Here is a 14,611-nt window from a genome sequence, read left to right on the forward strand (position 1 = left end):
TTGTGATTGCAGGGGGAGTGTGAAGTTACTCCTGACAGGGTAGAAGTGATTACGGAGGCAAGTGATGGGGCCTTCTGATGTGTGGAAAGCTGTCTAATATGTGATATATGCCTGAAATCCATTTTTAGTAGTTAACTCCTTGATCTTTTTATTCTTTTCAGTTCTGATGCTTCCAAAACATATTGGATAGCAACTTGGTTTGAGTAAATGCTAACCCTCATAATATCAGTAGTAACAGCTTTTGATTCTATAAAGTTGTTAGAAAGTGGTTAAACCTAGGGATTTGACTGTGATTATGTTTGGAGCTGTCTACCTGTTGACTGCACCTGGTTGAGGCTCTTCTGCCTGCCCCGCCCCCAGCCCTGGGGTGACTTGTTTCTCCAAGGTCCCAGCTGCTCTTGCTTTTCCTCTATTTTATTTAGATAGGAAATGGAAATGAGGGGGAAGGGGTAGAAGGTTAGCTTGAGACTGTCTTCACCCAGCTGTAGAGTCAGGGTAAGTTCTGTCCAGTTACTGGAGGTCAAGGTCAAACGGATGCAAAGGAGTAGGGAGAAGGATGTGCACGAGAGTGGGGGAGAGCCCACCAGGGCCCCAGCCCAGAGGAGGGGTAAGGGGGAGTGGTTTTTGGCAAACACCAAAGGAGCCCCTCGCTCCCCATTTCCCATCTGTCCCCATCTCTCCTCCTGAATTAACACACAAGCTGTTTCTTTAAAAAAAAGTTTCTGAAAAAATTTAATTGTATGCCAGATTGTGAACGATACATATGCTGCTGCTTGCTGCTGCTTAGTCGGTTCAGTCATGGCCGACTCTATGCAACCCTATGGATTGTACTATGCCAGGCTCCTCTGTGCGTGGAATTCTCCAGGCAAGAATACTGGAGTGGGTCGCCATTTTCTCTTCCTGACCCAGGGATCGAATCTGGGTCTCCTGCATTGCAGGCAGATTCTTTACCACTGAGCCACCAAGGAAGCCTGAGGGATATGTATATGGAAAACAGCAATTTCAAAGTCCCCGTGTTTAACACCTGCATCTGCTGTGTGATTTCTTCTTGAGATTTGCAAGGTCATAAAGTTTCAGAATTTCTAAAAATATGATAATCGTTTTGTTCTCATGTTTGGGAAAAAATACCTGTTATTTTATAGATGTTGCTGTTCTGGTTTTATTCAGTTTCGTGTTTGTTCACCCATAACGGGCCCTTGCTGTTGATAAGAAATGAGTCCCCAAACCTTCACGGATTCTCTGACATGCACGTGTCGTATGATGTAGTGAGGCTCCGGCAGTGACTAGAGCGCTCTCTACAACAGCCCTGACTTGCTTTCTCCTCCCTCCTTGTTAGAACGGCTGGTGGTTTACAGTGTTGTTCTGAGCCTTCACCAGATTTGGCTCGCCACTCTGATTGCCAACAATGTGTATTTCTTTATTTTTTTTATTGAAAAAGGACCGTCACTTAAAAAAGTCTTTGGTATGTGGTCTCCTCTCCCGGATGCTGGCAGCTTTGGGGTGGAGAACAGTAGAATAAACGAAGATGCAGGGCCTGTGCAGCAGCGCTGGGAATGTCGTTTGTGTTTGTGTCTCAGTGAAATCACAGGCGACACATGGACTTTTAAGGCCGCTCACTAGTAACCCAAACTAGTGCAGCAGATTGATCGTATTTTGTTGCTGTTTTGTGATTTATCTCAATTAGATTTTAATCTTGAGCAAAGAAAATTGGGTTTAAAGTTTAAGAACTTAAAATTTTTGTTTACTTTTGCGTTTTATTATGGAGAAATTTAAAGCATAAGGCAGAGTAAACATAATAGTATCATAAACCCCGTCAGGCAGCTTCAGCAGTATCCACATTCTGCCATTCTTGTGTTCTCTGTAGCTTCCCATTGCCCTGCTGTAGTTTTCCAAATTGTGCCATTTTAGGTTCCTGCTAGCAGTGGGATGCATTGCAGATTTTGGCATTATCAATCTAGTTTTAGACAGTCTACTGAATATATAGTGGTGTCTGATTGTAGTTTTAATTTGCATGTCTGTGATGACTCATCATGCTAATTATTTTTGTATGTGTTTATTTGTTACTCATACATCCTTTGCAAAATATCTTTTCAAACCTTTATTGTTGCTATTATTTAGCACTAAGCCATGTCAGACTTTTGTGAAACTCCATGGACTGTATGTAGCCTGCCAGCCTCCTCTGTCCATGGGATTCTCCAGGCAAGAATACTGGAGTGGGTTGCCATTTCCTTCTCTAGGGATCTTCCCAACCCAGGGCTCCTGCATCTCCTGCATTGGCAAGTGGACTCTTTACTGCTGAAGTGAAGTGAAGTTGCTCAGTTGTGTCCGACTCTTTGTGACCCCATTGACTGTAGCCCACCAGGCTCCTCTGTCCAGGGGATTTTCCAGGCAAGAATACTGGAGTGGGCTGCCATTTCCTTCTCCAGGAGATTTTCCTGACCCAGGGACTGAACTCAGGTCTCGAACCCAGGTCTCCTGCATTGTAGGCAGATGCTTTACTGTCTGAGCCACCAGGGAAACTTTGAGCTTTGAAACCTTTACCCATGTTTAAAATTGGCTGTCCTATGATTATTGAGTTGTAGGAGTTTTTATATATTCTGGCTGAAAGTTCTTTGTCAAATATGTTTTGCAGTTATGTTCTCCTACTTTATGCCTGGCCTATTTTTTCCAGAGTGTTTTTTGATAAACAGAAGTTTTAAGTTTTGATGAAGTCAAATTTATCAGTTTGTTTTAGGGTTATTATTTTCTGGGTGTTAAGAAATCTTTCCTACTCTAGGTCATGAAGTTTTTTTTTTTTTTAAGTTTAATATTAAAAGCTCTATAGTTTGATTTTTTGTATTTAGATCTATGATTTGTCTCAAACTGATTTTTTTTTTACATGGGGTGAGATAGGATTGGTCCTTTTTTTTTTTAACTTTAAATATGGATATCTAGTTGTTTCAGGACCATTTGTGCAAATGACTTTTTTCCTCATTGAATTGCTTTGGGGCCTTTGTTGAAAATCAGTAGACTGTGTAAGTGTGAGTCTGTTTCTGGACTCAGTTCTGTACCATTGATCTGTTTGTCTTTTTACCAGACACCCTCTGAATTACTGTAGGTTTAGAGTAAATTTTGAAATTTTGTAGTGTAAATCTTCCTGCTAAAGCAGTATCAAGAAGGATATTCATAGCCCTAAATGCTTACATTGAGAAAGTCTCAAATCACTAATCTGAGTTCTTACTTCAAGAAATTAGAAAAAGAAAGGCAAAATCAACCCAAAGCAAGCATTTAAGAGCAGGAATCAATGAAATTGAAAACAGAAAAACAGTAGAGAAAATCAGCGAAACAGAAAGTCCTGGACAGGGAGCTGAGTGGCTGTGTTCCCTCTTGCCTCTGCCGAGAAGCTGCCAAAGCAGGGCCTCTCTTGCTCCCTTTATCAGGCCTCGTGCTGCCGCCCAGGTGTCCCACCTCCCACCAGACTGACATCCTCCTGTTAGGTCCAGTGGGCTTCTGGTAGTGTTCCTGGCACTCCATCTCCTTCTTAAGGAAAGTGATCTTTCTTGACTTTTGTGACAGCTCGCTTTCCCACTTACCAATTGTTAAAAGACAAATTCTGTTTTGTCCCTGTTTCACGGTCTGTCCTTCCTTGCCTTTCTGGGAGTCACTGTTGCCCCCTCCTCCCTCTGCTTCTCTTCTTTCCTGTGGTAGCCAATCCATTACCTTAGCCTTTCATTCCTAACTCTTAAACATCTCGTAAATCTGTCCACATTTTGCCACTTCTGTCTTATAACAGTGATGTGTTCTTGCCTGGACAAAGACGGTTGAAGCCTCCTGCACGTCTTCCTGCTTTTTACTCTCATCTCCCTCTCGCCGTCTCTAGTCAGCTGACAGTGGTCTTCTGAAGAGTAAATGGATCTAACTCTCCTGCTTAAAATCTTGCAAAGGCTGCTGATTCAGTTGTGAAAAAAATCTTTACCATTTGCTACCAGGCCCTGTATGACCAGCAAGGCCTCTGTCTCTCTCCACAGCCTCTTTTTTGTACCACCTGCTCCTCATAAACTCTACTCAGGCCCCCTGGTCCCTTCCACTTCCCCGAAAGCACAGAGCTCTTTCTCACCACAGGACTGGTGAAGGAGCTGCTTCCCATCCCAAGAACCTTTTCCTCTCATTCTCTGCCTCCCCAACTCATGCTCATTCTCACAGCCTCCATGTAAATATGCCCCTTCCTCCCAGGCCTCTGTGACCACACTGCCTCAGGCACCTTTCCTGCCATTTTCACTCCTCTCTTTCTCTCTCTCAACTTTTTTCTCTGTATTATCAGAATTTTTTTATCTGCAAGAAGCAGCAGGCCTGACTCAGCTTGGCTCAAAAAGTGTTGTTTAGTCACTGAGTCGTGTCCAACTCTTTGCGACCCTATGAACTGTAGCTCACCATGGGATTTCTCAGGCAAAAATACTAGAGTGGGTTGCCATTTCCTTCTCCAGGGGATCTTCCTGACCCAGAGATTGAACCCATGTTTCCTGCATTGGCAGGCGGATTCTTTACCGCTGAGCCACCAGAGGAGCCCGGCTCAAACAGTAGGACACATACAAACTTACGTAATTGGAAGTCGACAGTGACTGTAGGCTGAAGGGACGTCTTACTGCAGTGGCTCCAGCTCTGTCTCTCTGAGGTTCCATCGGTTATGCTCTGTGCCATGACTTTATCCTCAGAGTACTTTTTCCTGATGGCAGAACAGTAACAGTTCTTTGCCACAAGCTGCGCGTTTCCGTAAGAATGAAGAAATTTGTTTCCTGCAAGCCTCTAGCAGACATGTTGTCAGGCATCTCCTTGTGTCTCTGAACTGAAACTCATGTACGTTCCTTGATCGTTTCTGAGGGCAGAGTGTGTCACTCGCCCTGAATGTCTGTCTGCCTGTCCCTGAACCAGTCAATGTGTTGGGGAGTGACACTGCCTGGATAGCCCCAGACCCGTGGTTCTCACAGCGTGGGTTCTGGAACAGCAGCAGCAGGATCGCTTGGGAGCTTGCTGGAAATACAGTTTCCCTGGCCCCATCCAGGAAATTGTTGGGGTCCACTCATTTGTGTTTTAATCAGTCCTCCGGGTGATTCTGATGTTTGTTAAAGTTTGAGAACCTCTGACCAAGATGAATCAGGATCCAGTCCCCTCACGTATGAGCAAGGAGGGAAAGGTGGCAGAGTGGGTATCCGGGAAGATGACCGTGGTGACCACTGCATCTCGATGGCACTCATCCTGATTTGTAATTAGCATCTGTTTGATGTTAGGTCTATACTATCTCTGTCCCTTACAACACGCTAAACTCTGCAGTGATGGGCACTCTGGCTGGTTTACCGCAGTAATGTTAATGCCCAGCATAGGAACTGTCTGATATATGGTAGGTGCTCAGTGAGCTCTTGATGAGAAAATAATAATAAGAATTCGTTCCTTGTGCCTCTCCGTGGTGTAATCAGTTGGCTCTGTTCCATGTGTGTCTCCCTCACAGCTGGAGGTGACAGGTGTGTGCACGCCTACCTCAGCGGGCAGCCCTGCGAGGAGTCGCAGCTGAGCATGCTGGCCTGCTTCCTGGTCTACCACTCCGTGCCGGCCCCGCAGCACCTGCCGTCCATAGGCCTGGAAGGTAACTGCCTCTGGGCCCTCTCTTCACGCCTGTGTTGCCCACTGATGGGTTTAGCTTCTTGGTAGGAGGAACTTCTACTGCGTTATTTTCTCTAGTTAGACTTTTGGCTTCGTTCATGTTTGGAGGTTATTGTTGACATTTTTTCCCCAGAAAACAAAACCAAAAGACTCTAATAAAACTACCTGAGCTTTCCATATACATAAACCTTTATTTCCATTCAGAAGAGGACAGATTCTTTACAGGGCCCCAAATACCGGTGTATACTAATAAGCTAACATTCATATTGTTCTTCTCTGTTAATTGACTTTTACTAGTTATTTTTCTTTATTTTCTGGGTTTTCAGTTTATATCTTTAAAAAACACATAATATTAATTTCTAGTATTATAAAACTTTGAAGTGATAGCAGTCTAATTTTGTATGTATTTGAATATTTCTATAACAGAGTTTGAAGTTTTAGCATCTGACTGTATTTTTCAGACTGTAGAATCAGATACAAAATCTGTCCATTTAATCATTTAAAGTGTAATGACATTATTGATACCTGTCTGTCTTGAAAACCTCAGAAAAAAATGCACTGTTTAGAGACCTCTAGTTGTGGCCACAATGGAATTGCTTGTATTAGACAGACTCTCCCACACACCAAAAAGCTAATATAAAAGTGGACATCTTCATAAAGCTTAAAGGCATTGGTGGCAACCCTACTAGCTGGACTTGACTGAGGAAAAAGAATTCCTGAGAGAAGGGAAGCATTTGAGAAGCTCCGTATTTACTCTGGCATTCTCCCAAAGGCACTTAGCAGACTCGTTAGAAGAAGTGGAGTCGCAGAAAAAGCAGACTTGTTAGAAGAAGTGGAGACGCAGAAAAAGCAGATTCGTTAGAAGAAGTGGAGAGGCAGAAAAAGCAGATTCGTTAGAAGAAGTGGAGACGCAGAAAAAGCAGACTCGTTAGAAGAAGTGGAGAGGCAGAAAAAGCAGATTCGTTAGAAGAAGTGGAGAGGCAGAAAAAGCAGATTCGTTAGAAGAAGTGGAGAGGCAGAAAAAGCAGATTCGTTAGAAGAAGTGGAGAGGCAGAAAAAGCAGCAGTGCTGCTGGGCGGAGGAGCCGGAGGTTGGATTAATCACTGCCCAGGCCTGGGGCTTACGGAGCAGAATCCCAGATGGAGGAAACCATAGGAGTTCAAAACGCAAAACCTGGGTGCTCTCTTCCCTTGAGGCGTTTATCAAACCTTAGTCTGCACGCGCACAGGGTAAAACTTCAGGAAATCTAGCGAAACTAGGACACTAAAATACAAGCGGCGATTTCAGCAGCACTGCAGTGCCGAGGAAACAGAGGGCAGTGCTCGCAGCCCGCCACGGTGGAGGCTTTGGTAAGCCTCCCAGACAGACCAGCCCTAAGACCAGTCTAGGACAGAGCTGACAGAAGAAAAATTAACCTTTATAGGAGGAAGAAAATACCTCTTGAACTTGTGTAATTTTTAATTCACAGTATCAGTGCTGAATCAAAATGAAAAGACATAAGGGGAAAAAGGGTAATATAGAAACAGGCTTGAATGTGATCCACATATTGGAATTATCAGACTTAGATTACTTCAGTGTCTGGAGTTACTATGACTAATATTTCCAAGAAAATAGAGGGAAAGATGAAGAATTTCACCAGAAATTTGGAATCTGTAAGAAAGAGTTAAAGGAAATTCTAGAACTGAAAAATATAACTAAGAATTCAGTATGTAGAGAATTGCCTGGCAGTCCAGTGGTTGCCCATGGCCCAGGTTCAGTATCTGGTAGAGGAACAGACTCCAAAAGCCATTCCAGCAGGGTGAAAAAAAAGAATTTGTTATGTAGGTTAGTTAGCATATTAGACATAAGCAGATAAATGAACTGGAGGACAGGTGTGTAGAAAGTAAACAGTTCGAAGCACAGAGAGAAAAATGAGTATCAAATTCAGAAAAGAGAGGAAGAGACATTTGAAGTACAGTGAAGTCAGACATGCATGTATCCCACAATGAGGAGAGAGAAAAAGAGAAGCAACATTTGAAGAGACAGAGGCTAAGAATTTTGAAAAATGGATGATGGACCCCTATGCAAGATAAATGCAAGGAAAACCACACCTAGTTGCATAATAGTCTCTACTAAACAGACAAAAAAAATTTTTAAGCATAGACTTCCTTTTTCATCCAGGATGGAGTAACAGAGATCTGATTTACTATACCACCTGAAACAAAAAAACAAAAAGGCAGAAAATCCTGGACACTGCATATGAATCAATGGCTTTTGTATCAGGCAGTGAAGAAGAGTGACCCCTAAGAGATGAGAAACAATGAGATTAGCTCTGTGATTGCCCCAGCTAATCGCCTTGACTGTTTCCAGACTGGGGCGGGGGCGGGGAGACAAGGAGAGGGCACCCAGGAAGAACCTGGAGGACTCCGACAGCTGAGAATGCAGGGAGCCAAAGGAGCTAGAGTTTACATGATGGAGTGCCGGAGAGGAAAGAGCAGCAGACGGAGAATGCCAGACACATGCAGAGGGTCCCCCTCCAATATTAGGAGCGTCTTTATTGCTCAGCACACGCATGTGAAGAAATTTCCCGAGGCTGAGGAAGAACTCTCCAGATGGATTAGAGGGCACATTCCCAGTTTATGCAGATTCACAAACAGTGGAAACAGTGGCAGATTTTGTTTTCTTGGACTCCAAAAATCACTGCTGATGGTGACTGCAGCCACAAAATTAGAAGATTCTGGCTCCTTGGAAGGAAAGCTATGACAAACCTGGACAGCGTATTAAAAAGCAGAGACATCACTTTGCTGACAGAGGTGCATATAGGCAAAGCTATGGTTTTGGAGCAGTCATGTATGGATGTGAGAGTTGAAGCATAAAGAAGTCTGAGCACCAGAGAATTGATGCTTTTGAATTGTGGTGCTGGAGAAGACTCTTGAGAGTCCCTTGGATAGCACGGAGATCAAGCCAATCAATCCTAAAGGAAATCAACCCTGAATATTCATTGGAAGGACTGATCCTGAAGCTGAAGCTCCAGTACTTTTTACATCTGGATGAAAAGAGCCAACTCACTGGGAAAGATCCTGATGCTGGGAAAGATTGAGAGCTGGAGGACAAGGGGCTGACAGAGGGTGAGATGGTTGGATGGCGTCATCGACTCAGTGGACATAAGTTTGAGCAAACTCAGGGAGATGGTGAAGGACAGGGAAACCTGGCCTGCTATAGTCCATGGGGTCTCGGGGAATCAGACATAATTTAGCGACTGAACAACAACAGGAACAGGGCCTGTTCCCACAACTTCACAATTCAAGTGGCCTTACTCAGGAACATCTTGCCTCAATAATGGGAAATATTTAGCCTTAAACTAAACAGAGTTCTAATCCCACCTAAAAAAATATTAAAAGCACAACACAAAAGGATTAAACTTTTTTCAAGTAATGTGACTACATTCAGGAACAAAGTTCAAGAATACAGAAATATGAAAATATCCAGCACCCCGCATTGATGTCTGGCATACAGAGGAACAGGAAAACAACTTATAATGAAAGAGGTGAGAAATCAGTGGATGTTAGTTAGCAGACAAGGACATTAAAACAGGTATTATAACTTTGTTCCATACTTCAAAACATTAAGAGATATAGAAGATACAAAAAGAATCTAATTGAACTTTTAGAGATGAAAACTATACTTCTGAGGAGAAAAATACACTGAATTGGATTGATAGCAGATTAGACATTGCAGAATAAAATAATTGTGAGTTTGAAGACACAGCATTAGAAACTATGCAAAATGAAGTGCAAAAAGAAAAAAAATTGTAAAAAAGGGAACAGAGCATTAAAAATGGAGGAAGAAATTCTGGTACTTCAAATATCCAGTTTACAAGAGATTGAAGTCCCTGAAGAGAAAAATGGGGGAGAGGGACAGAAAAAAATACTTGATGAAATAACAGCTGGAAAGTTTCCAAGTTTGGTGAAAACTGTTTCAAGTCCAACGAATCCAAAGTCTGAGAAACATAAAGTTATGCTAAGGTATGTAATAAATTGTCCCCCCAAAATCTTAAAAGCAGCCAGAGGAAAAGAGCATGTTACAGAGAAACAGAAATAAGAGTGCATATTCTTCATAGGAAGCATGGCCAGTGATAAGTTAATGGAGTAACATCTGTAAAGAACTCAAAGGAAAAACACTATGCCCAGCAAAAATATCTTAAAAAAAAAAAAGACCACAGAAGCTGAAAGAAATCATAACCAGCAGACCCACACTACTGGAAATGTCATAGTAAGTCCTTTAGACAGAAGGAAAATAATACCAGATGGAAATATGGATCTACACAAAGGAATGAAGAGCAGAAAATGGTCACTACATGAGTATATACATAAGGTTTGTTTCTTTCAAACTACTTTTTAGAAGACAACTGACTCATAAAAATGATAACAATGTACTACTGGCGTTTGTAAATTCTGAAAAGTGACGTGTATAATCGTAGCACAAAGACTGGGTGGGAAGAAATGGAAGTATAGCCATAAGGCTCTCACTACCTGTGAATAGGTGTAATCTCACTTGAAGGTAATCCGTGGTAAAGGTAATACTATAAATCAAAAAGCAAACACTAAAAATAAGAAAACAGAGTTAGAGCTAGTAAGCAACAGAGGAGGTATAATGGAGTCATAAAAGTACTCAGTCCAAAAGAGGGAGAGGAGAGCAGAGAACAGGCAGAGCAAATAGGAAACAGATACTAGGAGAAATGTTTAAACCTAACCAGAGTGATGGTCACATTAAGTCTGAATGGTCCATAGTGTATCAGAACATTGGAGGTGTTTTCATAGCTCTTATGCATTTGTTCCCTGTCTTTGGTTTTAAGGAGCTCTTAGGAAATCTGTTGATGTTTATTTGCTAAGTCATATCTGACTCTTTGTGACCCTTGGACTGTAGCCCACCAGTCTCCTCTGTCCATGGGGATTTCCAAGCAAGAATACTGAAACAGGTTGCCATTTCCTTCTCCAGGGGATCTTCCTAATCCAGGGATTGAACCTGTATCTCCTGCATTGGCAGGTGGATTCCTTACATCTGAGCCACCAAGGAGGCACTGGGTGTATTTATTTATTATATTTAAATAATATGTGTATGTAGATAGTATTGTTTCACATATAGTTATGTCAGTTTCAGAAGTACAGAATGGAATAAATTAAAGTTTTTTATCAAATCATCTCCTAGAGTGTATGAGGGAAATCCGTAAGGTAAGTAGTGTCTTTTAACAGTTGTTTTCAAAGAGAAGAATACCAACTTTAGAAGTGATTGTGTGTCTGAAGCTTCCTTGAAAGAGGCTGACTTTGTTGAGTGACGTGTGACCCTTCCCTTCCATTCCATTTCTTCAGGGAGCACAAGCTTTGCGGAACTCCTCTTCAAATTTAAACAGCTGAAGATGCCAGTGCGGGCCTTGCTGAGATTGGCTCCTCTGCTCCTTGGAAACCCACAGCCAATGGTTATGTGATCATGGCTGGTGGTAAGCCTACCCTGAAGCGTGACTTCTGCACAAAAAATGTGACCAAACGACAAAGCTAAAGAAACCTTTCTAAGTTTTATAATATAGCTGGGGGGAATGAGCTGCACAGACCTCAGTGTATTTTAAAAATCCAAGTGTTTCAAATATCCCAGAGACTCTGTTGCTGTCGGCATTAACGTGATAAGATATATAAAAATTAGTTGAAATTTTACTTTTGTAAATAAAATGTTTTGGTTTGTTTTCAAAACTCTTGATGATTAAGATTTTTCAGAGTAGAGCAGTGGGCACTGGGGTGTATATTAGTTTTTGGAATCTTTCAGCTCTGGTGATTCAGGTGAAGTGGCTTTATGCTCAGGAAGGCAGTTTTTTGCAGGGGGCATTATGGAGATGTGCACTATTTTTTTTTTTAATTTATTTTTAATTGGAGGATAATTGCTGTACGACATCCTGTTGGCTTCTACCATACAAGAGTGTGAATCAGCCATAAGCATACATACACCCGCTCCGTCTTGAACCTCCCTCCCCCTCGCTCCATCTCATCCCTCTGAGTTGTCACTGAGCACTGTGTTGCACTCCTGTGTAACTTCCCATTAGCTGTCTGTTTTACATACAGTAATGTATTTGTTTTTTAAAAGGCTCTGTTATATAATTTTACTTTCTGCAGCAACAAAGGGCTTTTATCATTTCCTAAGGTGTCACCACATGCGAAGAGTTGACTCATTGGAAAAGACTCTGATGCTGGGAGGGACTGGGGGCAGGAGGAGAAGGGGACGACAGAGGATGAGATGGCTGGATGGCATCACTGACTCGATGGACGTGAGTCTGAGTGAACTCCGGGAGTTGGTGATGGACAGGGAGGCCTGGCGTGCTGCGATTCATGGGGTCGCAAAGAGTCGGACACAACTGAGCGACTGAACTGAACTGAACTGAAGGTGTCACCACTGTAAGCTTGCTCATCCTGTGACAGTGCCGTAGTATGAAGGATCATCTTAAGCAGGAAGAGATTTCTACCTTAGTAAAGGTTCGTGCCCAGCACGAATCCTGCTCTAGAGAAAATGCAAAATTCTCACTACAGAGACGTCTTCAGAAATTATATTTTAAAATAAAAGTTCATTTCCACCCAGGATTTAGAGAATGTACACCCACATCAAGTTTCTGGACTAGATGATGAGGAACGGTATTTGTATAAGATGTCTCCAGCTTCAGGTTTCCGGACTAAGAAGAAGAAAACTTCCTGTTGTCTAAATTCTGAGATGCCCTCTGCCTCCTTAAATGGCCAGTGGGACCTTAAACTAGTCAAAGCTGCAAGGTCTATCTTATGATTTCATGTTTCCACATCCTGAATTGTGAGATTCTACAGTTAATTTTAAAAGTGAAAATTAAAACAAATAGAAATGTTTCCAATGAGATTTTGACAAAAACCTAAATGGTGTTTGCTCCTTGCATCCCAAAAGTGTGCACAGTGGTTCTTATTCAGACCTTTACTGTCTTACCCTCACGTGTGAATCAAGGGCAAAGTGGCTGATTGAGAGGGTGAAATGTGCTTCCTTCACATTTAAAAGTTTTTCTTCTAATTAAAAATAGAAGAAAAAAAGGGTAGATTATGAAAATTTCATTTGAGCCAGGACCTAAAGAAGTCAGTACTGGGCAGCTATTGGTGTCTTCACTCTGAGTTGTTTGTAACTTGTAAGCTTTTCTCTGATTGAAGAATGACTTGAGTTACTTACGAATTGTCATGTAGAAGGAGAACGGTCATTAGAATGTTGTCAACAGAAGCAGTGATCAGGCTTTATCAGGGATTCAGCAGGCTGGAAGGTTGCAGTCTGGAAACAGCGTTGACTTTATATCTCAGGCCTCCTGAGGAGACAGAGGATGTTCTGAACAGTTGACTCCTGAGTAAGCATGCCTGAATCATCGGAGAAGTCAGTGCCAGCTGTTCATGGGCTCTCCGAAAATCTTGAGAGTATAACCACCACCCAGGACATTTTAGCCTCCTCGTAGCTGTGGAGGAGGAAGAGTTGAAGAAAAATGCTTCCGGGTCCGAGTGGACCCAGAAGTGGCCTCTGTCACTTCCTGCTACTGTATGTTGGCGGGAAATAAATTCCTCCACCTCATTAAGTGCTCCCTTACAAAGGGGAGGTCCAGACTCTGGTGCGTCTTGGTGGCATCTGTCATAATGTGGTTCCTCACTCCTGCTAGTTCCGTCCGTCCACCTCTTCTGCTTACACAGGTGGAAATGTGTGGCATTGCCTCCATAGATGGATGTAATTAAAGAAACAGTACATTAATACTGTTTCCCTGATGGATGTTGACACCTGTGCTCCTACCTCCAACGCCTTACAAAGCAGTGAAGGCATGAACTTGGGAGCAGCTCTGAGGCATGGTCGCCAGGCCTGAGCAGGGACGCCAGTGGTGGAAGCCTCACAGAGCTTCTGAGTGCTGCCCGGTCTTCCTTGAGTAAGGCCACGCTCTCACCCTTTGCCTGAAGACCAGCCAACTTCACAGCTTGCTGAGAGGGGCATGTCCCAGCTCAGGGGACCTCCTGACATCCTAGAAGAGGCAAGAAGGGGGCGGGACTTGCATCTCTCAGCCTGGTGGTGGTGTGAGGCTGGTGAACCTGCTGGGCAGCCCCTGAGTGTGGGAGCCCAGATGGGGGCTGGAAACGAGAGCCATGGAGCGGAGAAGGAATTGTTAGAGAAAGGGACGTGTCAGGACTCCAAGCGACGCACGTGCCAAACCCATCCTGAGTGGGCCAGCCGGGAGACACCACTGGGGGCTGGGTGAAACTGAAGGCCGTAGGCCAATCTGAGACCAAGCCAGGAAGATTTTGTTACCTCCTTCATAAGGTTTGCGGGCCTCTTCTGGGTTCCCCATCCTCATCCTGACCAAGTTTTGTGGGAGAAGCCTCCCTGTATGATGATCTCTCCAGCTCAGCAGTGGGAGAGGGGACAGAATCTGGTTGCCCTGCGCCTGCTGTGTCTGCAGTTGTGAACCAGCAGTGGAAGGGAGCCGGGGGCAAGGTGGGAAGAGAGCCTCCTAAGAGGCCTCTCCCAGGCTGGGAGGGGGGCGGTGTCAACACTTCCTGCACCATGCAGATACTCGCGCTGGTTCCCACAGCTCCCAGGTGACTGTCCCTTCCTGCTTCCAAGACCAGGCTCCCCCTACTCTGAAATAGGGTGGCTGCTTCTCAGTGCAGTCATGAGCTTCAGAAAAGTGTTCTTTGGTAAAAGCCTCTAAAACCACATCCGTGGCTCTGGCCCGTGGACGAGGAAGACCTGGCTGTTGGCCATCCTCTCGCTTTGCTGCGTCTTCTGTTGGTGTGCAGTGTGGCATGCATGCAGAGTAGGGGCTGCGAAGAGGGCCAGACCTGGAGGCTCCAGATGAGGGGAGCCCATTGGTCAGGCATCTACACCAGACACTCCCTTGGGTGGCCCCTGGTCCTGCCTCTTGTTCCGTAGCTGAGACCTGAGGGTCAGGGCAGGAGGTGGCCGGCCCGAGGCC

The 14,611-nt window shown here is 43.8% G+C and overlaps 1 protein-coding gene across 5 annotated transcripts in view; it reads left to right on the forward strand.

The window, feature by feature from the left end:
* The window catches only part of ANAPC1 (anaphase promoting complex subunit 1), a 108,726-nt gene extending 97,369 nt beyond the window's left edge, over positions 1-11,357 (forward strand). For all 5 annotated transcript variants that reach the window (XR_011569175.1, XM_019969609.2, XM_019969606.2 and 2 more), the window contains 2 exons: positions 5,483-5,617; positions 10,983-11,357. Coding sequence is in view for 4 of the 5 variants with exons in the window: in XM_019969609.2 (XP_019825168.2) it covers positions 5,483-5,617; positions 10,983-11,098 (251 nt within the window). In the remaining variant the exon portion in view is untranslated. The remainder of the gene's footprint in view (positions 1-5,482; positions 5,618-10,982) is intronic.
* The last annotated feature ends 3,254 nt before the right edge of the window (positions 11,358-14,611 follow it).

Source organism: Bos indicus, chromosome 11 (genome assembly GCF_029378745.1).
Source record: "Bos indicus isolate NIAB-ARS_2022 breed Sahiwal x Tharparkar chromosome 11, NIAB-ARS_B.indTharparkar_mat_pri_1.0, whole genome shotgun sequence".
In the NCBI taxonomy this organism is placed as follows: domain Eukaryota; kingdom Metazoa; phylum Chordata; class Mammalia; order Artiodactyla; family Bovidae; genus Bos; species Bos indicus.